Below are 23,465 nucleotides of genomic sequence, written 5' to 3'. Positions count from 1 at the left end.
GCAATTTCCTTCCCTCTTCCTGGTTCTCTTGGTAGCTTAGGAATTGGCGCAATGTTTGTGAGAGCAGATCGAAGTTGAGGCATTGTGAGAAGCAGATCATTTATTTTGACGGGTACCTCAGTTTGTAATATCTGGCATATGATGTATTATTCCGCACAGTTCCTTGCCAAGGTGTCGGTGGTGTCCTTCAACTGAGATGCCTCTGCGTGTGTTGCCTTCTCAATTTCTGCCCGAGCTTCCTCCAATTTCTTCTTTTCTTCTGTCAGGTCAGGGTACAATTTTGCTTGCCTCTGTGTAATTGCTAGAACCTCCTCTTCGTCCATCCCGATGCTGATCAAATTTACTCCAAATTTTGGGCACTTGGCATCTTCATGATCACCGAGTCCGCACCATCTGCATAATAATTTTGGTGTGTTTTCCGTTGTACAATCCTGGACAAAGTGGCCCCAAAAATTACATGCTCGGCATTGAACCATCGGTCAGCCGTTCACATCATATCAAATTCGACTTCGGCTGCCATTGCTATTGTTATTGTTCGTATTGTTGTTGTTCTACCCCCATCTATTATTTCTGTACCCTCCAGATCCGGCACCCTCCGTACTTGTGTTCCTGCTCCCTCCGGATGCAGAAGCCTCATGTGTTAGGAATACTTGTTGAGGTCCTCTGGTTTTCATATTGAAGGGGCATTCCTTTGTGGAATGTCCCATGATCTGGCAAATCTAGTAGAACTGGTTCTTTGGATAGGACACATCATACGGATCATGTCCTTCTGGAAAGGGCGGACCTTCTTGTTGCTGTTTTCATCATCGTTGCTGCTATATTCTCCCGAGGATGTGTCATCATCTGAATCGGATGAACTATTCTTCTTTTTCTTTTTTGACTTTTGCTCACTTTCTAAGTTCATTGCTCAATTGTAAGCTTTAGTGTACGACGATGGCGTCACAATCTTCATCTTCTTCTGCAATTTTGGGCGTAGGCCTTCAATGAACCATCTTTTTTGCAGTCCATCTACCAGCTTATTTTCCATTTTTTGGCGTATACTCGAACAATTTCATTCTTCCCCTGCTTTGTGTTGTATATCTTCGCTACAATCTCATTGTCGTCGAGCAATAGTTGAAATTTCATGATTAACTCCTTTTTAATGTTGTCCCAAGTGGTTAATTTTTGGGGATCTGTATCAGCAAACCAATCAATTGCGACACCCCGTACGGTTGCCGAAAATTGTCGGACCCATTTGTTTGTATCTATGATGTCATTCGCTCTCCAAATCATTTTGCATGTTCTACAGTGTCGAATTGGATCGATTGTACCATCGCCGTCAAACTTTGGCAACTTTTCCTTTGGTCCTGCCATCGCTACTGGATTTTGTGCATGGGCATTGTTCGGTCCTACAACACTGGCGTTGTTCACTCCCACACTGGCACTTTGTACTCCCACACCGTGGCTTTGCACTCCCACACCGGCACTTTGTACTCCCACATCGTGACTTTGCACTCCCATGCTGACGCTCTGTGCTCCCACATCGTTGCTATTTGGTATAGGTGTCTTATTTGCAACAACGGTGAACTTTGGTGAAGAAAGATCTTTTGAAGTTGTCCCTCTCGGAAGTGTATCGCAAACGAAGAGTTCACTCCACGCTCGTGCTCCCTCGACACTCCGAGCCATGCGAGTTACTTCCCTTCCATTTGGATTCTCTTCCCTCGGCGAATACAAGTTCAAAAATTCCTCCCTTGCTTCTTCCACCAATTCCACCCGTTGGCGAGTCTCCTCCAACAATTCCTTAGCGCTTCAGTGTCTTCATTCCAACCTTTGTTCCAGGTCCATTGGGCAACGGTGCCAAATGTTTACCTTACGAGTAAATAAATTAACGCACACAGACAATAGAACAGAACAGTAGTACTCCTTTTATTATTCGCATATGCCAAAGACATTACATTATGCTTGATAAGATGATTACAATGATTTCTCGGAGGCTGTATATATACTTCCCAAAGAACCTTCCCGAAGGGGTCCGTTGGCTACATACAACATGTTGGCTATAACTATTTACCGACGACGTCGGCTACAAAATACAAAATCTACCAACAACATCACCAAGTTGGCTATGATGGAGACCAAAATCATAGTCTCCATTTTTTATCATGAAGAATGAACAAATATGAATCTAGAGAAAAAGGGGATTCAGATATTTATGTTTATATGCAAGGCTCGCTTGACAAAGATAGTTTGATGGCCAAATATTACTGATTTCATATATCCTTGCAGTGAAATCTAATTAACATACTTGGGCTTAATCATGGAGCAATATACGTGCCCATCAATGATGAATTGAAGCATTGCTGCAACATGATATTTTATGTGTCATAAGGCTTATTCATTCTAATCTTGTATAAAGATTTACTATGTTCTATTGATTTTCTCATATAGCTTAGTATATTGATAGTAGTGAATTTTTCAAAGAGCTGAGGATTGCAAAGGAACATCATTAATTGTGCTTGAAGCTTTCCTAGCTGCTAAGTTTAAGATTCTATAGATGGTGTTAGCAGAATGTAAATGGATATCATATGGAAATATACGTCCTTCAAATGCCATTTGTCACAGAAACATCAGATAACAATTGGGCAGAATTTGCCAAGGAATTGGCTGTATCAGTCAATTGTGCCAAATGAAATATTTTATATTGAATCATCTGCCATCAATGCTAGCAGGTACAGTCGTATCTACCGGTCTATGAATCCTCATTAAGGCCCCTTCTTGAAGCTATGATATAGAGTTTTGGAAACTAAAGATATGCAAACATTAGTTAATGAAATAAGAGCAATAGTATTAAAAGGATATTAGAAAGGGGAAATAAATACTTCAGTAATATCGAGCATTTCGAAAAGATTAAAAACATTAGGTATCTGCAATTGAGTGTGCTATACAGTCTCGAAGACCAAGTTCAATGTGATATGGTCAGTGAAGTGGTCTCAAAATAAAGCAATGAATCCGCAAAAAAAATTAAAATGTCGAGAAACAAATTAAATGCTTTACATCGAGCCTCTACAAAATGATGCAGTAGAGTTTGTAATCACAAAAAGGAAGACAGTGGGTTGACTTATGAGAGCACTGTAATGGTAGCACAGGAAGACACTAATATTATGGCTTTTGAAACAAGTACAAAAGCTGAAGTCAGTGATGCACAAAAAACTCCAGTTTTGAATGATGATAGTGTTTCTAGCCATTGTACAAATGCAGAAGCCTACTCAAATGTACTAACCAAAAAGGAACATACTTGCGATTTCATGATAAATTTATGTTTGACGTTGCTTTGTATTTGTTGCAGATAAGGAAGATTGGAGCAAATGTGGATAGACTCATGTCTTCAGGCACTTGAGCAGAGGATGGCAAACTTGGACATACCGTTGAAGATTATTTACAAACCCAAGCGCAGGAGAAAGAATGATGCATTAGGTTCAGGAAAAGTTTACGGGAGCACCATATGGAGGCACGTCGACTCATGATACTCGTGCCAATATTGAAGCCCGCCTGTGTGATTCTCACCATTTGCGAATGAATCGAAAGAGAGTTACCATGGACTGTTAATTACGGAAAGGATAAAAATAGTGGGAGTCAAAGCGTGAAGTTCGAACAAATGTGGAACCTACGCACAAGGAAGGGGCTGAGTGTCCAAGTCTCTACGGATTTCACCATGCCAATAAAATACTTCGCTTCAGGAAGAGGAAATTATTTTCTCAAACTCTAGTCTTTGCTGGAAATGTCAAGATAAATTGGTGCATTGGAAGTTTAATCTTCATCTTACTAAAATTCTTTCTTTAATATAATCGCATAGTTATATATTGCGATTAGGTATTGTGAAGAGTGGTGTCTTTTCGTTTGCACCCTTTTTACCTTTATAAATATATATATAATGTCAAACGGCACGAAGGGAGAGGAGACTTATGACAATATTCATTCTTATTTTAAATTTTTTTACCTATCCTATGCCCATGATGTATTATATTCTTTTAATTAGCGGAGGAATAAATTTTTGAACTAAGCCTGTGGATGGTGGATTTTCGATTGAATTCTTGTGCGAGCCTAGAGTCGAGTTGGATTGGATGGATCATCCGTAAGGAGTGTCTCCAATATGATTTTATTTCCGGATCAATAAGAAGTATTTATTTAATTTATTTGCATTAGAGTTTTAATTTTTTATTGTGTCCTTTATAAGTGTTTTTTAATATTTTCTATAAATATTTTTAATATTCGGATAAGTGGACTGGATCGATATTGCATTTTAAATTTGCTAAACATAGATATTGTGAAATATTTTATTGTTTCCATATTTATTTCTAATTTGTCTCCATAGGAGTTAGTGCATTTTAAACTAATTTAAATTGCATTCATATAATTGATTTGTCGCGTCTAAATTATTAAAATTGTTTATAGTTTAATATATTGAACTTTATAAAGTTGTACATTTCAACTAATAATATTGATTCTATTGCTCATTTAATTAAGCATTGGTCTTTTATTCTTAATTCATAATCCATATGCTGGCAAATGTTTCATTTCTTGCCTTTGAAGAATTAATATATTCATCTGTTGCATTAATCTATATTTATTCTTTATGCAAAACATTATTTCAATCATTTACCTTTGTTCTCAATTCATAAATCACAAGTTTGAAGTTTTCAATAATTCTTGCCATTTTGAAAGCTTTTGTTGTATTCATGTTCTAACCGATCTGCTTTAAGCATCTTGAATATAAGGCTGTTGTCCAGGATCAGGTACACGCACCTCAGTTTTGCAGAGCTGGAAGTGCAGGGAACTCGGACTGTGTTGTTCAGTTCCGTTAAGTTGGCCTTAACCAGTTGGATATCCCAGCATCAAGCAGGCAAGGCTTGTAGGATTCCAATCTGCGATTTTCGGAACCAACAAATTGGCAACTCTGCTAGGGAGAGTTGCAAAATAAACCCTAAGAGCTTTTGATTGTAGATTAGTAAGAGAGATTTTATTTAATTTGTTAAAACACTTTGATATATTTGAAATTCTGGATTAATAAGTTTTTTACATTTAATATTGTGCATTTTAATTTTCTTGAAGATTTCGATATCGTAATCATTTTTAAATCTTTGACACGGGTGAGATATACTCTGTTGGAAGGAAGAACTCAGATTCTTGAAGCTTATTCATGTCTTCCATTTGGAGGTGGTGACTGTATTGTATTGTGATTGGTACTTTAATAGAAGGAGTGCCCAGATCATTAGTGACTCTGCTGAGGGAGTAGACTCAAAAGGAATTTGTAGATGGTCCTTCAAATGCATCGATCATTTCAGAGAAAGCCTTTTGTTCCAGATGGTATCAAGCCATTGGATTTCAGTAATTTTGATTATGAACTTAGCAAGTTATCTCCAAAGTTTTCACAACTCGTACCGAAGTTCCATGGAGAATGGGATGAATCGGCAATTCGACATTTGGATGCATTCTATACATTTATAGAAGATTGTGAAATTTGTATGGAAGATCAGGGAATGAAATTGTTTGCCAGAACTTTGAAGGACAATGCAAGACAAACATATGAATCATTACCCACACAATGTATCTCGTCTTGGAAAGAATTTGAACAATGGTTCCTATCTGAATTTGATTATGCGAGCCATGTAGAAGAGATGTATTATGAACAATATGAAGATCAAAGCTGCAACATGGAAGAGGATCCTAATTTGTCTTTACTTGATGCATTCTTCAATATAGAAAGATATGAGGGTGAGACTTCAGCACATTTATTTTTGAGGACGATGAATGCTTACCATGAGATTCCATCAAACATCAAACCTCCTTACAAGGAGTTTCTAAACAAAATTGTTAAGTTGAAAATCTCACCAAAGGACCCTGATGTAAAACTTCTTCTTCAGATATGGGATCAAGGTATTGAAGATGAAGCAAAAGGTACTAAAGTAGTAATTTTTCAGATTCAAGTGTAGAAGAAATTGAAGAAGTCGATCATGATAAGATTAGTAAGAAATTAGATGGTGAAAATGGAAATGATGAAGAGGATTCTCTCAATGTGGATGAGATTTCGATCTTGTTAGACATGGAATATCAAAAGTATGTTGAAAAGGGTGGTAAAAAATTTCTTCCTGTATATAAAGAAAAGCATATTGATGAGATAATAGACGTGTCCTATGAAACATTTAATGAACAAGAAAATCTGATTTCTACAAGTCCATATTACTCTCATGAGGAGTAAAACAATGAACCCCGAGGAGTATATAATTCTCATGAGGATGACATATTTGAAGATGTACATTGTTGTCAAAGTACATAAAATAATCTATTTGGATACAATTTCAAAGAGATTTCAGATCCCATACATGATGAACTAGCAGAAGGGAAGGAAGAATATAGCCCTTTTACATTTTTAGATTTTGAAGACAATGTGAGCATACATGAAGAAGAAGATGCATCTAGGAAGGATTACAAAATCACTTCAGATCTCTTATGCAATGAAATAATGGAGAATCCGGACATAATATTTTGTGAAAGTGAAGTAGGACAGCATAAAGAAGTTTCAAATGAAGGTTCTTTTGAAGATATTCTCGAGGTTGCCTTCTTGAGTCCATCGCTTGAAGAAGAGTTTTTAGATCAAATATATCAGCACAATGATGATATGCCTAAGGATGATTCTAGAAATAATGACAATCATAGCTTATGTGGAGCAATATATTCAGAGGAAGAGCCATTTTCCAATCCATTTTACGATCAATATTTGCATTTAGAATGTGAGAATGAGATGAAAGACATGTTGCGAAGTGATGCTGAAAGTTCTCCAAATATCCAACCTAATCAAATTCTGAATAAAACTGAAGTGATATTTTCTATGACAGATCAAAAACACAAGGGTGTTCTATTCAGCATGGATTACAATGTATCTGAAGATTTGTCAAAGGCTAAACAAGAATTAGATACTAAGGACTGCATTGATGAAGCACGAACAGTATGTATTACTCATAAGAATAATGCATTTGATACAGGTATGAAATATGAACAACATACTAAAGTAAGTATCCTCGAAGACCCTATGGTAATATTTGCTAACAATATGCTTAGGGAGATGCTTTTAAGTTTTTATCATCTTTCTTTTGAAAAAATTTCTTTTTCGTATATTGATCAAATCAATAAAGCAAGAGATCAGATTTTTGGATTTAATAATGATGAAATCAATTTCTTCTAGAATGATATTATTGGTAAGGTGAATGCAAATTTTAATCTTGAACAAGAAATGCACATGTTATCTAATGATTGTTTTCTAACACTAGTTGGTGGATCAGATTTTATTAAAGAACAATGTAATATCATATTCAACAGGTTCAAAGTGTTCCGCAATCAGAATCAAGTATTTGATCGAGGAAAGAATAAATGTTCATTTTTGGGGGGCTTGGGGCCACCCAATTTCATCTTGCACCATGATAAGCATGGATGCTCGGTCTGCTCCTCCAGAGATAACTGAGATCTCGCTATGCTCATAGGGAGCATATGTCCCCGGCAAGAGCCACTGATGGAGACCAAAATTATAGTCTCCACTTTTTATCATGAAGAATGAACAAATATGAATCTGGAGAAAAAGGGGATTCAAATATTTATGTTTATATGCAAGGCTCGCTTGACAAAGATAGTTTAATGGCCAAATATTACTGATTTCATATATCCTTGTAGTGAAATCTAATTAACATACTTGGGCTTAATCATGGAGCAATATACGTGCCCATCAATGATGAATTGAAGCATTGCTGAAACATGATATTTGATGTGTCATAAGGCTTATTCATTCTAATCTTGTATAAAGATTTACTATGTTCTATTGATTTTCTCATATAGCTTAGTATTTTGAAAGTAGTGAATTTTTCAAAGAGCTGAGGATCGCAAGGGAAAATCATTAATTGTGCTTGAAGCTTTCCTAGCTGCTAAGTTTCAGATTCTTTAGATGGTGTTAGCAGAATGTAAATGGATATCATATGGAAATATACATCCTTCAAATGCGATTTGTCACAGAAACATCAGATAACGATTGGGCAGAATTTGCCAAGGAACTGGCTGTATCAGTCAATTGTGCCAAATGAAATATTTTATATTGAAGCATCTGCCATCAATGCTAGTAGGTACAGTCATATCTACCGGTTTGTGAATCGTCATTAAGGCCCCTTCATGAAGTTATGATATGGAGTTTTGAAAACTAAAGATATGCAAACATTAGTTAATGAAATAAGAGCAATAGTATTAAAAGGATATTAGAAAGGGGAAATAAATACTTCAGTAATATCGAGCATTTCGAAAAGATTACAAGCATCAAGTATCTGCAATTGAGTGTGCTATACAATCTCGAAGACCAAGTTCAATGTGATATGGTCAGTGAAGTGGTCTCAAAATAAAGCAATGAATCTGCAGAAAAAATTCAAATGTCGAGAAAAAAAATTAAATGCTTTACATCCAGCCTCTACAAAATGATGCAGTGGAGTTTGTAATCACAGAAAGGAAGACGGTGGGTTGACTTATGAGAGCACTGTAATGGTAGCACAGGAAGACACTAATATTATGGCTTTCGAAACAAGTACAAAAGCTGAAGTCAGTGATGCACAAAAAACTCCAGTTTTGAATGATGATAGTGTTTCTAGCCATTGTACAAATGCAGAAGCCTACTCAAATGTACTAACCAAAAAGGAACATACTTGCGATTTCATGATAAATTTATGTTTGACGTTGCTTTGTATTTGTTGCAGATAAGGAAGATTGGAGCAAATGTGGATAGACTCATGTCTTCAGGCACCCGAGCAAAGGATGGAAAACTTGGACATACCATTGAAGATTATTTACAAACCCAAGCGCACGAGAAAGAATGATTCTTTAGGTTCAGGAAAGGTTTACGGGAGCACCATATGGAGGCACGTCGACTCATGATACTCACGCCAGTATTGAAGCCCGCCTGTGTGATTCTCACCATTTACGAATGAATCAAAAGAGAGTTACCATGGACTGTTAATTACGGAAAGGATAAAAATAGCAAGAGTCAAAGTGTGAAGTTCGAACAAATGTGGAACCTATGTGCAAGGAAGGGGCTGAGTGTCCAAGTCTCTACAGGTTTCACCATTCCGATAAAATACTTCGCTTCAGGAAGAGGAAATTATAGTCTTTGCCAGAAATGTCAGGATAAATTGGTGCATTGGAAGTTTAATCTTCATCTTACTAAAATTCTTTCTTTAATATAATCGCATAGTTATATATTGCGATTAGGTATTGTGAAGAGTGGTGTCTTTTCATTTGCACCCTTTTTACCTTTATATATATAATGTCAAACGGGAGGAAGGGAGAGGAGACTAACGACAATATTCATTCTTATTTTTAAAAAAATTTACCTATCCTATGCCCATGATGTATTATATCCTTTTAATTGGCGGAGAAATAAATTTTTGAACTAAGCCTGTGGATGGTGGATTTTCGATTGAATTCTTGTGCGAGCCTGGAGTCGAGTTGTATTGGATGGATCATCCGTAAGAAGTGTCTCTAGTACGATTTTATTTCCGGATCAGTAAGAAGTATTTATTTAATTTATTTGCATTAGAGTTTTAATTTTTTATTAAGTTGTGTCCTTTATAAGTGTTTTTTATTATTTTCTATAAATATTTTAATATTCGGATAAGTAGACTGGATCGTTATTACATTTTAAATTTGATAAACATAGATATTGTGAAATATTTTATTGTCTTCGTATTTATGTCTAATTTGTCTCCGTAGGAGTTAAAGTGCATTTTAGACTAATTTAAATTGCACTCATATAATTGATCTGTCGCGTTTGGATTATTAAAATTGTTTATAGTTTAATATATTGAACTTTATAAAGTTGTACATTTCAACTAATAATATTGACTCTATTGCCCATTTAATTAAGCACTAGTCTTTTATTCTTAATTCATAATTCATATGCTGGCAACTGTTTCATTTCTTGCCTTTGAAAAATTAATATATTCATCTGTTGCATTAATCTATATTTATTCTTTATTCAAAACATTATTTCAATCATTTACCTTTGTTCTCAATTCATAAATCACAAATTTGAAGTTTTCAATAATTCTTGCCATTTTGAAAGCTTTTGTTGTATTCACGTTTTAATCGATCTGCTTTAAGCATCTTGGATATAAGGCTATTGTCCAGGATCAAGTACATCCGCCTCGGTTTTGCAGAGATGGAAGTGCAGGGAACTCGGACTGTGTTGTTCAGTTCTGTCAAGTTGGCCTTAACCAGTTGGATATCCCAACATCGAGCAAGCAAGGCTCGTAGGATTCCAATCTGTGGTTTTGGGAACCAACAGGCTGCACAATACAAAATCCACCGACGGCAAAGATTTGGTCTGAGGTTGGCTGGTTAAGCCCCTAGCAATGTTTCACCTCCCCAAGATGTCAGATGGAGATAAGCTATGCATTCAATTGTTTATCACAAACATGTATTATCACTTTTATTTATGAGAAGGTAAGATTAAATTGAGTTATTTCATTGTTACCATTATTTTACACCTAGATGCAAAAGATAGATTTATGGATTGTTTTTCATTCTTCTGAATAACAAATATAAGCATATTTTCTAATTTTGAGTTATTGCCACAATTAAGTAATCAGAAGGAAAGAAATCAGATGCTCTAATTGATTGAATTATAACTGGAACTCTAAATGATACAGTGGTATCAGGAGCCCTATTTGAATCCATGGTATCGGAAGCCCTATTTGAATCAGTGGTATCAGAAGCCCTAAAAGATCCAATGGTAATCCATGCCCTAATGATTACAGTGGTAAGTGATGCCCTAATTTTATATAGTGGTATTTAATGATAATTGTCATTTGATTTTGAATTAACAATATTGGATGGAAGTCGTTTTGTGATAATGTTATAGTGGTATTTGTGAACTAACCCGGGTGGTTGCAGAAGCAACCCTAGTTTTAATTTCGATCTCAAATTTCATGGTATGCGTTTTGTTTAATTTCTATACTAATTTTCATTGATGGTGTTTTCAGCTCTTCATTAAGAAATTTTGGTTAACTAGTTTTAACCGTCGATCCCTTTCACATGAATGAAACTAATTTAACTAACTTCCTATGAAGATGAAGCGATAATTGTATTTCTTTGAGTATGTAATTTGTTAATTAACACCCGGGAAAACGGGATGTTACATATGGTATTAGAGCCAAGTCAACGCTGAAACCTTGGGTCCAACACTGTTTCTGAGAAATTGAAAATGCTATGTTGAAAAAGATTTATTTTGCATAATTGGATATTGTAATCAAAACTAGAAAATCACATTGGAAAATCATTCAGGATAGTTGTAAAGGCTGAAATGATATAAAATGAACAAATGTATAAACTATAATATCATAAAGATGAAACATAATTAAGAAGATAAAAATGATTGGCAAGTCGAGTGGTGGAGATTAGGTTTACGAACCCAACTTTGAAATCCTTGGCCAGGGTAGTTAAAGGTAGATGTGTCGAACATGAGATTTTTATTTGTTTGTTTAGAGGCTTTTGTTTTTTTGGAGAATAACTATTGGGACACTCAAACCACCTGAATACTTAGATGGCAAGACCAAAATGATACATGTGCCTTATTCCAGGAGGGAGGGCAATTCTCAGTAGAGAATGAGAAGATTAAACTGGGTCCAGATGCCGAGGCTTGGACAATACAAAACAATTTCTATAATCTTAAAAAGAAAATGTGTTATCAAAATCCATGATGATGGCTAAATAATTCTTTATGCAATTAATGGCAGGAATAAATTGTTACCTATTTGAACTTGAACTAAAGGAAAACAAAACTGTGAACTATGATCCTTTCTAATGTTGATTAAACGACAAGATCATTATATGCTCCAGTATGGAGTAAACACACTTGCATAATTGAAACTATCAATGCTTGTTTATAGGTGTACACTTTGACGAGATGGGCATGAAAGCCTAAATCACAGAAATGGAAAAGATAAACCTCCAGATATTTGCAAATGAATGATGAGCCACTCGATAAGAATCTTATGATTTGTTTCAGATGCTTATGATCTTGATTTGATGTATGATGATCTTGCATAGTATATCATGTTTTTACCCTTGGACACATTGCTATACATGTATAATACGCATGATGTTGATTTTACATGTTAAGCTGTTGTATTCTATCATGAGATGATTGTTCTAACGAAATGTTATGAGATGGACATGAAGACCGAAGTCACATAAATGGAAAAGCATGGATTCACTTACCCATTCCTGGTGATCTGTAAGTTTGCAAAGATGACCTACCCAATAATGAATGTCATATGTCAGATGGTATGTATAAGTGATTTAAATTACGATCAAGTTATGATCTAGAACTTCCTAGTTGAAGAATTTCAATTTTGAATGCTTATCTTACTTTCACTCATTGAACCCTAAAAATTCTCTTAAATGAAGATATCAATATGGAATCGAACTAATGATATGGTGAGTGCCTACATGAGTATGACAAGAACATGAAATAGAATCAACTCAAATGATGCTAAGACAACCACAAGTATGGTAAAGTGAACTTAGGTGAGTACGTGTTTAATTTTATGTTACCATGCAAGTATCTTTCTAGAAACTTTGAAGTAAAAATGGATCTTGAGTTTCAATCATGATTTTGATGATATAATAATGCTATATATATATATATATATATATATATATATATATATATATATATATATATATATCTTGTATTTGGAATATCCTTTTAGTGTCTAATTTGCAGAGATCATCGAGGATGATGAAACACAAAGGGGAATGGTACGTTACATTCCAATTTTAAAATACTCCTTTCTAATGTTTGTTTCAAGTTCATCGAGGATGATGAACCACAAGGGGAATAGTATGTTACATCCCAAATTTTGACCTAATTTGAAATATAGGCGTTGAGGTTCACATGAAGTCATTTGGCAGTTTAAGTTGTTATAATCTAGCGAAATGGTAAGATAGTTAGTCGTTATGATTTCAAGTGAAGATAACATGCTAGTTGATCGTTAATCACAAAATCATGGAGTTGAGAAGATGGTTAATTGTTATGATTAATTATGATTAAATAATTCATTATGATAATATAATTTAACTGCAGGGAATTTCCTTGTAGGAAACATGTCAAAGGGGGTCGAAGCATTGTCAGAAAAGAATTAGGCAGGCACATCACCATCACTTGGCAGATGGGTAGAGGATCTAGCGACTTGAAATAGGATACATCTGTGGAACCGCATGAGTTATTTAAATAATTAATTTAATTAAAATAATTGAGTCAAAATATAAAACATATCTCAAAGGATTTTAATTTATCTCTCATCATATTATTTTAATAAATATTTATATATGTGCATATAATTTTAAAATGATTTGGCACCATTGTAATTTAATAATTTAATAAAGTGATGTTTATATGTACATATAAGATTATAATAATGTTCAAATTATAATAACATTTGAATTATTATAATTTTCGAATTATAATCTTCCAATTCTATTCTTTCTTTTTTTTTAAAATTTGTCTTTAACTGATAACACTTGGCAAGATAAATCAATTTGATTTTTGGCAATTCAAATTGTTTTATAATCTTTCCAACTCTCTTATAACCTTTTATTTTCTCTTCCCTCTTTATTTCTCTCCTTTTTCAATTCGAATTCATGATGTATTCGAATGGGCAAATAGTCTTCTTGATAACCGATGGTAGCCAAAGGGTCATGGCTGACCATTAAAAAGAGTATCATGAATCGATTTGGAGAGAACTTCTTTCTTTTCCTTCTGCATTTTTCTCTATCTTTCTTTCCACATGCTACATCTTGTTATCAAGCCGAGTGAGAAGGATCTCAGATATAACTACTCAAAAGTTCTAAAACCTGATTCATTCCCTTCTTCCTTTAATTCCTATTGTTGATGGAAATTTAAAGAAAAGAAATATATAGTGGGTGATCAAGAATTCCGGTTGCAGAAGAAAGAAATCCAAATCTATTTGCAGGTCATGTGTCTTCCTTGCTAAGTCCAAACCGATGTTAGTCGGTTTCCATTACTTTCCTTTTTTGAATAGTATATCAAGAATTCAGTGCTTTGTTTGGTTAATTTACCATTAAATATTTTGTTGCTGCTGTATAAAATGAACAGTGGACTGAATAGGAAGTGTATTTTGAATGCATATCTTCCATCCATGGTTAGAAATACATATAGTTCAGGTCATGATTAAATGCAATTATATTCATAAGATTCCTTCTTTTGGTGAGCATATGCCCGATTGTAGTTGGCTACAAGAAATTTAATATTTGCGTTTGTGTTTCATAGTTCTTCTTTCTTGTTTGTTGTCGATTACACATTGCTAGAGCTAAGAATAAATTAAATATGTTTTTCAAATCCTTTTCTCTCTGATTGAGTATCCATCCATAGCCGACTAGGCATGTTGAATAGAGATCAATTTATAATACTAGCTATTAGTAATCTGAGGTGTATATGAGATCATTCACCAAATATTCTTGAGTTATATCATTTATGAAATTCGTTGGTAATTGTAATCAATTGATTGATTATATGAAACCACACCATTGCAAATGCTGAATTAAAATCTCCAACCATACTTAGAACACTTTTGACACCAAGGAATTCACTGGCAATGAAGCAATGAAATGGTGAAGAGGTAGAGTTAATCTACAAGAATGTGGAAGATAAATCAGTTCTCATAAAATTAATTAATTAAACATTCAATTTTGAAATCTTTAAAGAACATAATTATGTAATCACAGAGTGTAGATTATGTTGGATGTATGTAATCTTCTTAAAAAATTGACAGAGCTGTCTGCTCTGAGAATTCTGAATACTTGGGACTCACTCGGCTGTATAGCCAAGGAGATGGGTGATGAGGTGAGGAAAAGGAATCATCAATAACATGAATCAATATCAATTATGGCATAACATTGTTATCATTTTTAATATGAATTATTTAATAGCTCATGCATAATCCTATTATTGTAATCTCTTGCTACCAAGTTGTATGGTGTGTTAAATACTAGGATGCCCAATGGATGGCAAGATGACCTCTGTCTATTCTGGGTAGGGAGAGTCTTTCTCATTAGAGATTGTGTGGGGATAAGATTTGGTCTGAGGTTGGGTGGTTAAGCCCCTGGCAATGCTTCACCTCTCTCCAAGATGTCAAACATGCATTAGACGGAGATAAGCTACGCATTCAATTGTTTATTGGAAACAGGTATTATCACTTTTACTTATGAGGAGGTAAGATTAAATTGAATTATTTCATTGTTACTGTTATTTTACACCTAGATGCAAAAGATACATTTATGGATTGTTTTTCATTCTTATGAATAACGAATATAAGCATATTTTCTAATCTTGAGTTACTACCACAGTTAAGTAATCGGAAGGAAAGAAATCTGATGCCCTAATTGATTGAGTGATAACTGGAACCCTAAATGATATAGTGGTATGAGGAGCCCTATTTGAATCCGTGGTATCGGAAGCCCTATTTGAATCAGTGGTATTGGAAGCCCTAAGTGATACAACAGAATTAGAAGCCTTAAAAGATCCAATGGTAATCGATGCACTAATGATTACAGTGGTAAGTGATGCCCTAATTTTATATAGTGGTATTTAATGATAATCGTCATTTGATTTTGAATTAACAATATTGAATGGAGGTCATTTTGTGATAATGTTATAGTGGTATTTGTGGACTAACCCGGGTGGTTGCAGAAGCATCCCTAGTTTTAATTTCGATCTCAAATTTCATGGTATGTGTTTTGTTTAATTTCTATAGTAATTTTCATTGATGGTGTTTTCAGCTCTTTGTTAAGAAATTTTATTTAACTGATTTTAACCGTCAATCCCTTTCATATTAATGAAACTAATTTAACTAAATTCCTATGAAGATGAAGTGATAACTGTATTTCTTTGAGTATGTAATTTGTTATTTACGACTTGAGAAAACGGGATTTTACACCCTCTTAGTCAAGAAGGATAAATACAATTTGATAATCATAGATATTGGACTATTAGTGTTTTGATCAACCCAAAACATTCAACTTAATGATGTCTAAGCTCTTACTTAATAAAATACTTAGTATGCAATTATACAAACAACTCAAGGCATTAACTTTAATGTCTAAGCTCTTAGTTGTAAGCCTCACAAAAAGCATACTTACCAACATATCTAATATGTATCTTATACAAACAACCCAAAGATAGTCAATTTAATGATATCCAAGCAAATAATTGTAAGTCTCAAAAATACATATTCTCATGATTTAAGTAGAACACTTGCACAAAAAGTATATCACAATTTCGTATTTTAAGAATATCACCTTAAAATAACTTACACAATAATCATTTGAAAGTCATTTGTTTCATAAGAGGTACACACATCTCAAATAATGTTAACAATCATTAGAATGTAATGATCATTTTTTCTAAGAATCGTCCTCTGATTTTTAAATCATATCAAGTTCTATTCTAAAGAGTTCTACTTTTGATTTAGAAAGTGGTTTAGTAAAAATATCTACAATCTGATTCTCTATGCTAATGTATCTCAATTCAAACACATCTTTCTCAACCATATTGCGTATATAGTGGTATGGTATCTCAATGTGTTTTGATCTGTTATGGAAAACTGGATTTTGAGAGAGTTCAATACAACTCTGATTATCACAATATATAGTTGTAGGTTCCAATGGTTTCTTAAATAGATCAAAGATGAGCTTCCTTAGCCATACTACCTCTTTGGCTCCCATTGAAGCTGCAATATATTCTGGTTCAGTAAAACTTTGGGCTACAGAGGATTGGTTTTTACTAAACCAAGATATCATGGCTGATCCCAAGGAAAAATAACATCCTGAAGTACTCTTTCGATCAATAGAGTTTCCTGCCTAGCTAGAATCAGTGTAACCTTTTAGGGTTAGATCTATATTTTTATATTTTAGGCCATATCCAATAGTTCCACGAAGATATCTTAGAATGTGCTTTGCCGCTGCTAAATGAATTTTCTTGGGGTCACTCATGAACTAACTTAAGGTGTTTACAACATAACAAATATCGGTTCTAGTATTTACCAAATACATTAATGACCCGATGATTTGACAATAAAGAGTAGGATCAGCATGATCACGATCTTTAGATGCTTCTCTTAGTTTTAATAAGTGCGACTCCATGGGGATTTTCATAGATTTACATTCTATCATTCCAAATCATTTTAGTATATCCAATGTACACTTCCCTTGATTTAGAATGATCTCATTAGTAAGTTGCCATACTTCTAACCCCAAGAAGTAGTGTAGTAGACCTGAATCCTTCATGTCAAATTTAGAGGCCAAGTCTTGTTTACACTTTGCTATAAGATATTCTTCCCCTGTAATCAGTAAGTCATCAACATAAAGTACCAAGATCACCATGTTCTCATTTTGAATTTTAAAATATAAAGTTGGATCTGCACACTTCTTGGAGAAGCCAAGTTTGGATAGATGAAGATCTATTCATTCATACCATGCTCTAGGTGCTTGCTTTAGACCATACAAGGCTTTCTTTAATTTGCATACATGTGTTTGTTTATCATGTACCACAAATTTTTCAGGTTGCTCAAGGTCTACTTCTTCTTCTACTACCACATTTAGAAAAGCAGTTTTAACATCTATTTGATGTATTTTCCATCCTTTAGAAGTAGAAGTGGCTATTATAGTTCTAACAGATGTGTATCTAGTAGCTGGGGCAAAAGTTTCTTCATAGTTGATTCCTTTCTTTTGAGAAAAACTCTTGGAACAAATTTAGCTTTGAATTTGTCAATGCTCCCATCTGAAGCATGTTTAATTTTAAACAACCATTTTGAAGTTACAACTGATTTATTTTTGGGTCTAGGAATAATGTGCCAAACTTCATTCTTTAGGATTGACTTGTATTCCTCTGTCATAGCATCTTTCCAATTTTGAAGTTTCATTGCTTCTTCTACATTCACAGGTTCAGAATTTGATAGTTCACTCAAAAGAGCAACATAGTTAGATAATATATTCGGCCTTTTTCCTTCTCTAACAAATCCAAAAGGGGCAAAGATGGTTTCAGCTTCCTTCATTAACTGCCAAGCCCATAAAGGTCTTTTCTTACATTCTTTAGAAACTTGAGATGTATCCATAGGTTCTAAAGAGATTTTTTTTTATTTGATCCTCCCTTTGAATCTCAAGGAACGAGTCTTTAATAGGTTCTTCAGAATTTGTCTCATCTTCTATTTTGAACCTTTTGAAGGCAGCATCTTCATCAAATATTACATCTCGACTCAACTCATCATTTCTCTGACTAGGAATGTATATTTGATATGCTTTGGATGTTTCACTATATTCCACAAAGATTTCTCTATTTCTAGAAGGTTCTAATATAGATCTCTTCTCTTTAGGAATGTGAATGTACACAAGACACCCAAATATTCTTAGATGACTAAGGTTTGGTTTCTTTCCGGAGAAGGCTTCTTCAGGAGTCTTATGTTCAAGATGAGAATGTGGACATCTATTGTGAATGTATATAGCAGTGTTGGACAATTCTCCCCAAAGAAAGGCTCCCAAATTTTGATCATGTAACATAGCTTTTGCATATTCAGTTATGGATCTATTTTTCCTTTCAGCTACCTCATTCTATTGGGGGTTGTACCAGATTGTTAGCTCCCTCTTAATTCCAACACTTATACAAAACTTACGAAAGATTTCAGATATATATTCTTTTCCATTGTCGGTTCTTAAGATTCTGATTTTCTTTCCTGATTCGTTTTCTACAAGAACTTTGAATTCTTTAAATTTTGACAAAAAAAATTCAGGCTCTTTACACTTAATAAAGTAGATCCATGTTTTCCTAAAAAATTCATCAACAAAGATAATGAAGTATAGAAATCCTCATAAGAAAGAAACAAAAATTGGTCCACATAAGTCTGAATGGACAAGCTCTAAGATATCTTTGGTTTTTCTTACACTAGTTTGGAAGGTGGTCCTAATATTCTTCCCTAATGCGCACCCTTTGCAAGTTCCTTCATGCTTGAACTCTAACTCAGGTAAACCTATTACTATCTTCCCTAAAGAAGGTAATCCCCGGAAATGAAGATGACCTAATCTTTTATGCCAAATTTCATCTTCTCTAGTAGAATCATGTATTAGTGTTGAAGGAGAACATAAGTTTAGTTTGTGAAAACATCCATGTCTTTAACCCATTTTATGTGCATTTTTAATGTTGGAGTTCTTAGGCCAAGCTAAGACTTTTTCTTCCATAAATCTACCCTGTAACCTTCATCTTCAAGTGCGGATATTGAAACCAAATTTCTTTTTATGCCAAGAACATATAGTACTTTGGTGAGTACAAGTGTGATTCCGAATATAAGATTGATAGTACATGTACCAATCCCTTTTACAAGGTATTTGGAGTCATCTTAGATTGTTAGATCATCAACATAGTCTTCATTTATTGTGTCTAATTGCTCTTTGAACCCAATAATATGGCTCGATGCTCCACTATCTACTACTCAAGTGTTTGATCTATTTGACACTTCACGAGATAGTGCTGAATAAAAAGCATTGTTTTATGACTGTGGAGTAGGACTACTTGCCTTGACAAAAGACACATGTTGCTTGAGTCTGTCACGAGATTGGTATGCAGGGTGACCATACTTATCACATCTATAGCATTGCAATCTAGAGTAATCTCGTGGTTTCCTTCTCTTGTCTACTTGTAAGGATTTGAATGTCCTCTTTTGTGGAAGAATTATCATCATTCTGAGCTTTTAACATGCATTCTTCTTATAAACAATTAGCTTTGATTTTGCTAAGTTTGGGAACTTTATATCGAGAGCATAATCCTTGTCTGAAGGTTTCCAATGATTTTGGTAGTCCTTTTAAAGCCATTATGGCAAGTTCTTTGTCTGCGCACATGTGTCTAACTGTAGATAGTTGATTTCTTAGTTTGGTTATTCTCATGAAATATGAAGAGATGGTTTCTCCTTTGTTCATTTTGATATTGGAGAGATTATCCTGGTGGTATTTTTGATTTGAAACATTTCCTCCTAGAGCTTAGATCATTTCATGTGTTGTTTCTAGTTCTGAAATGATTGGAAGTAAATGAGTCTTAACACCATCCACAATTAGTTTCATGGTGTAATGTTTCGAATGTGATTTCAGCCAATGGCAATCTCTACTCGAAGTCCGAAGGGGAACTTGACCCAAAGGCAATGTCTTCCCAAAGGGAATCTCAATCCGAAGGGGATCTTGACCCAAAGGCAATTGCTCTAATAGCACTGTAATATTCCCATGTCACTTCAGTGACTACAAAAGTACCTTCGAAGGGAAGCCGAAGGCCACACAGTAAGGAGCCCAAGGCCTCACAAAAGGGAGCCAAAGGCCGCATGTGAATGTTGGATGTTCACATGGAGGCAAAAGCAAGGGTACGGGAGATGGTCGTACAGTGATTATAGGTCGTACGGAAGTCAATTGCTGTATGGTATGCATGTTGCTGGAGGTGTCCGTACGGAAATGGCTAGGGGGGTGTACGGTAATGCCAGTGGGGAGTACGATGGATATGGGAGTCTGTATGGTGAGGCCAAGTGGTCTGTAAGGTGAACGTGAGGAGTTGTGTGGTGCCTGCTAGAAGTTGGAAGGAGCTTATCCATACGATGTGCGGTAATGACTATGGCCATACGGTTGATGTGGTTGCTACCATACGGTGTTATGGGATTTGTAACAGGGTAGATATGAGGGTAAGTTATGCAACAAAAAGATGTCGTACAGTAAACTAGATGAAAGAAGAATGAATAACCAATGACTCGACGCCGAAGTTAAGATAGATGTAGATTCTTCAAACAAAGATAATAACTACAAATAATACCCAAGGCCAAACAAGATTATCCAGATAACACCAAGTAAAACATATAGTTGCAAACAAAGTAAGGCACTCAAACTTGTCAGATCTGAGCCAAGTAATACACAGACGGAATAGGGTGAGGGTTGAATCCTACTGAAACCGGAAAGCCAAGTAGGTAAGATCTTCCACTTCCAAAATGGCGAACAATACAGAATTCCAACAGGAATTGCAATACAATAAAAATAATCCAAATCACATAACAACTACTACCTACATGTCATACTTAAATACCCTTCAGAGGAACTCCCAAGGGTTTACAAAGATAGCCAACAGCAACACCTACGAAAACAAAAATAAAAATGGGTCCAAGATATACTAAATCAAACGGCCCATAAACAAAGCTTTGATTATTTATTTATTTTATGACAGGAACTTTACACATGGCTCTAGTGTTATCTATCTCCCATTTGTCCGGTTCGTCACCTCCCTTAGGTGTAGGATTGGAGTCTTCAATGAATTTCATTAGACCATTTTCTTTTAAAGTTAGTTTCAATTGTAATTTCCATCCAGCAAAGTCTAAGTCTCCTTCAAGTCTATCGTCTAGTCTCATACCATTAGTCATTTTGAAGATTATCGATGGATTTATTCAAAAGTACTATATGTCTAAATAAGATCGTTTTCTCAAACAAGCTCTGATACTATGTTAAAATTTCAACATTAGAATTATATTTAATACTTATATAAGTATTCTTGCAATGTATATTCTTTATATAAGGAATCTTGAAGAAAATAATAATTTGTATTAATGTGACTGCTGCACCCTTTAATATAACAGACTTTATAAACTCTTTTTGTTGATTTCAATTACAAAGGAACCCCACATGATCTCCAATATATAATAAGAGGGAGAGTCATGAGTTAAGGAGACGTGACCCCTAAGAACGACTCTACACTCAACCATCACATTGAACTGAATGGCACATAATCAGCCAATGTTAGGTCAACGCAGCACGTCATCATCATGTTGTATGACTGGTGTACATTCAATCATAGTTTGGTAAAAACTATGGTAAAAACTATGACCATCCAAGCATCAGTCGGGTAATGGCAGGACTTTATTAATATGCCCAATGCATAAACATTCCGCTCACCCCTGTCATGTCCACATGTCGTATGCCAGATCATTTGGAAATCATTCGATGGACATGACAGCTATAAGAATGTAGAAGGTATAAGAACAACTTTTAATTATAATATTTATCATATGAATATAATTATATGTTAGAGAACATTATAGATATAAGATATTATGAGATTATATATATATTCCATACAATTATATATCTATATGTATATACACTAATATTGACATTTATGATTACATCTTATGCTTTATCTGACAGAAGCTATTAACATGAGGTAAATATATATATTCACAAGTATGAGGAAGATACATAAATTTTCAATAAGAATTTTCCTAATTGACTATGAAAACCTTAACAATGACAATCAAAGATTCACTAGAGAGAAGCATTATTTTGTTTTCAAACACTTTCTAAGGACTTATCCGTAGGTAAGATTCTGTCCTTTAAGAGTTCCTTTACAAATGGACCAACAATAAAATCATTCACTAAACTACTTCCAAGAAAACTGATATGGCGCTGACAATAGTCACACTATGAGCTTAATTGGTTAAATATTTACCTCTGCCGTTTGCTTTGCCTGGGGTTCCCTATCATGCAGTATGATGATGGCTCCAGGATGAACCTATTGAGTGAATTTTCAAATCATTCTCAGGAATCAGATAAATGGAAATTTTGAGAGAGTAATCATAAATAGAGATATAAATATATACAATATTTTAAAAAGAAAAGGTTGAAAATAGTCATTACCCTCCAAAGTAAATACCTAGCAATATGTTTCCCCATGTTACTGAAAAGTGTGTCTAAGGGAAACAATGAACCAAGGGCTGTTCTATATCCACTTGCTTCAGCAATTTGTATCATCTTCCTTGTATAGAATCCATGACCCTGCATACAATTAATTCAAAGGCAGCTTGAAGTTGCAGTGCACAATGATTGCTAGTAGCAAGATATATTGAAGAACTTAGAATAGTAAGTGCGAGTAAGTGAGCCCTTTTGTGACACATTAAAAATATTAAAGAGAGGAAACATACAGGTCGAAACCACTTGATAGGTGTTTGAGTTGCGTCTGTTTTAAAGTAGTTTTTCAGTCTATCATCAACCTCAAGCAGCTGCTTTTTAAAAACATCCTGAGCATACAAATGGACCTCTCAATCAGCAGACATTAGTATTAAATAAACATTTTTGGGGCTTTATTGCATCATGTCACTACTTACCGGTGAAAGTGACCAACTTGCCACATCATGCATGGTATGGTTTCCCACCTCATGACCTGTAAAACATCAGATGAAAAAGGACAAAACCGTCAATGCCTAATCCTGATGCACTCCATCCTATAACCTGTTAAAGATGATAAATATATTATGCTGGTCAATGAATGATTGCAAACAGATCAATTCCTAAGAAAACACATTGTTGTCTAAGCC

The 23,465-nt window shown here is 34.6% G+C and overlaps 1 protein-coding gene across 4 annotated transcripts in view; it reads right to left on the bottom strand.

The window, feature by feature from the left end:
- The window catches only part of LOC149566441 (uncharacterized), a 162,920-nt gene that overhangs the window by 58,934 nt on the left and 80,521 nt on the right, over positions 1-23,465 (bottom strand). For 2 of the 4 annotated variants that reach the window (XM_089817401.1, XM_089817403.1), the window contains exons 5-8: positions 23,256-23,311; positions 23,073-23,168; positions 22,789-22,926; positions 22,601-22,663 (exon numbers count right to left, since the gene is read on the bottom strand). In XM_089817401.1, the coding sequence (XP_089673527.1) occupies positions 22,601-22,663; positions 22,789-22,926; positions 23,073-23,168; positions 23,256-23,311 (353 nt within the window). The remainder of the gene's footprint in view (positions 1-22,600; positions 22,664-22,788; positions 22,927-23,072; positions 23,169-23,255; positions 23,312-23,465) is intronic. The other 2 variants (XM_089817405.1, XM_089817404.1) reach the window with 1 other exon arrangement.

Source organism: Cupressus sempervirens, chromosome 3 (genome assembly GCF_028749045.1).
Source record: "Cupressus sempervirens isolate cs-2001-9-10 chromosome 3, ASM2874904v1, whole genome shotgun sequence".
Lineage (NCBI taxonomy): Eukaryota > Viridiplantae > Streptophyta > Pinopsida > Cupressales > Cupressaceae > Cupressus > Cupressus sempervirens.
The sequence above is the reverse complement of the archived record's forward strand: the minus strand, read 5'-3'. Positions and strand labels throughout refer to the sequence as shown.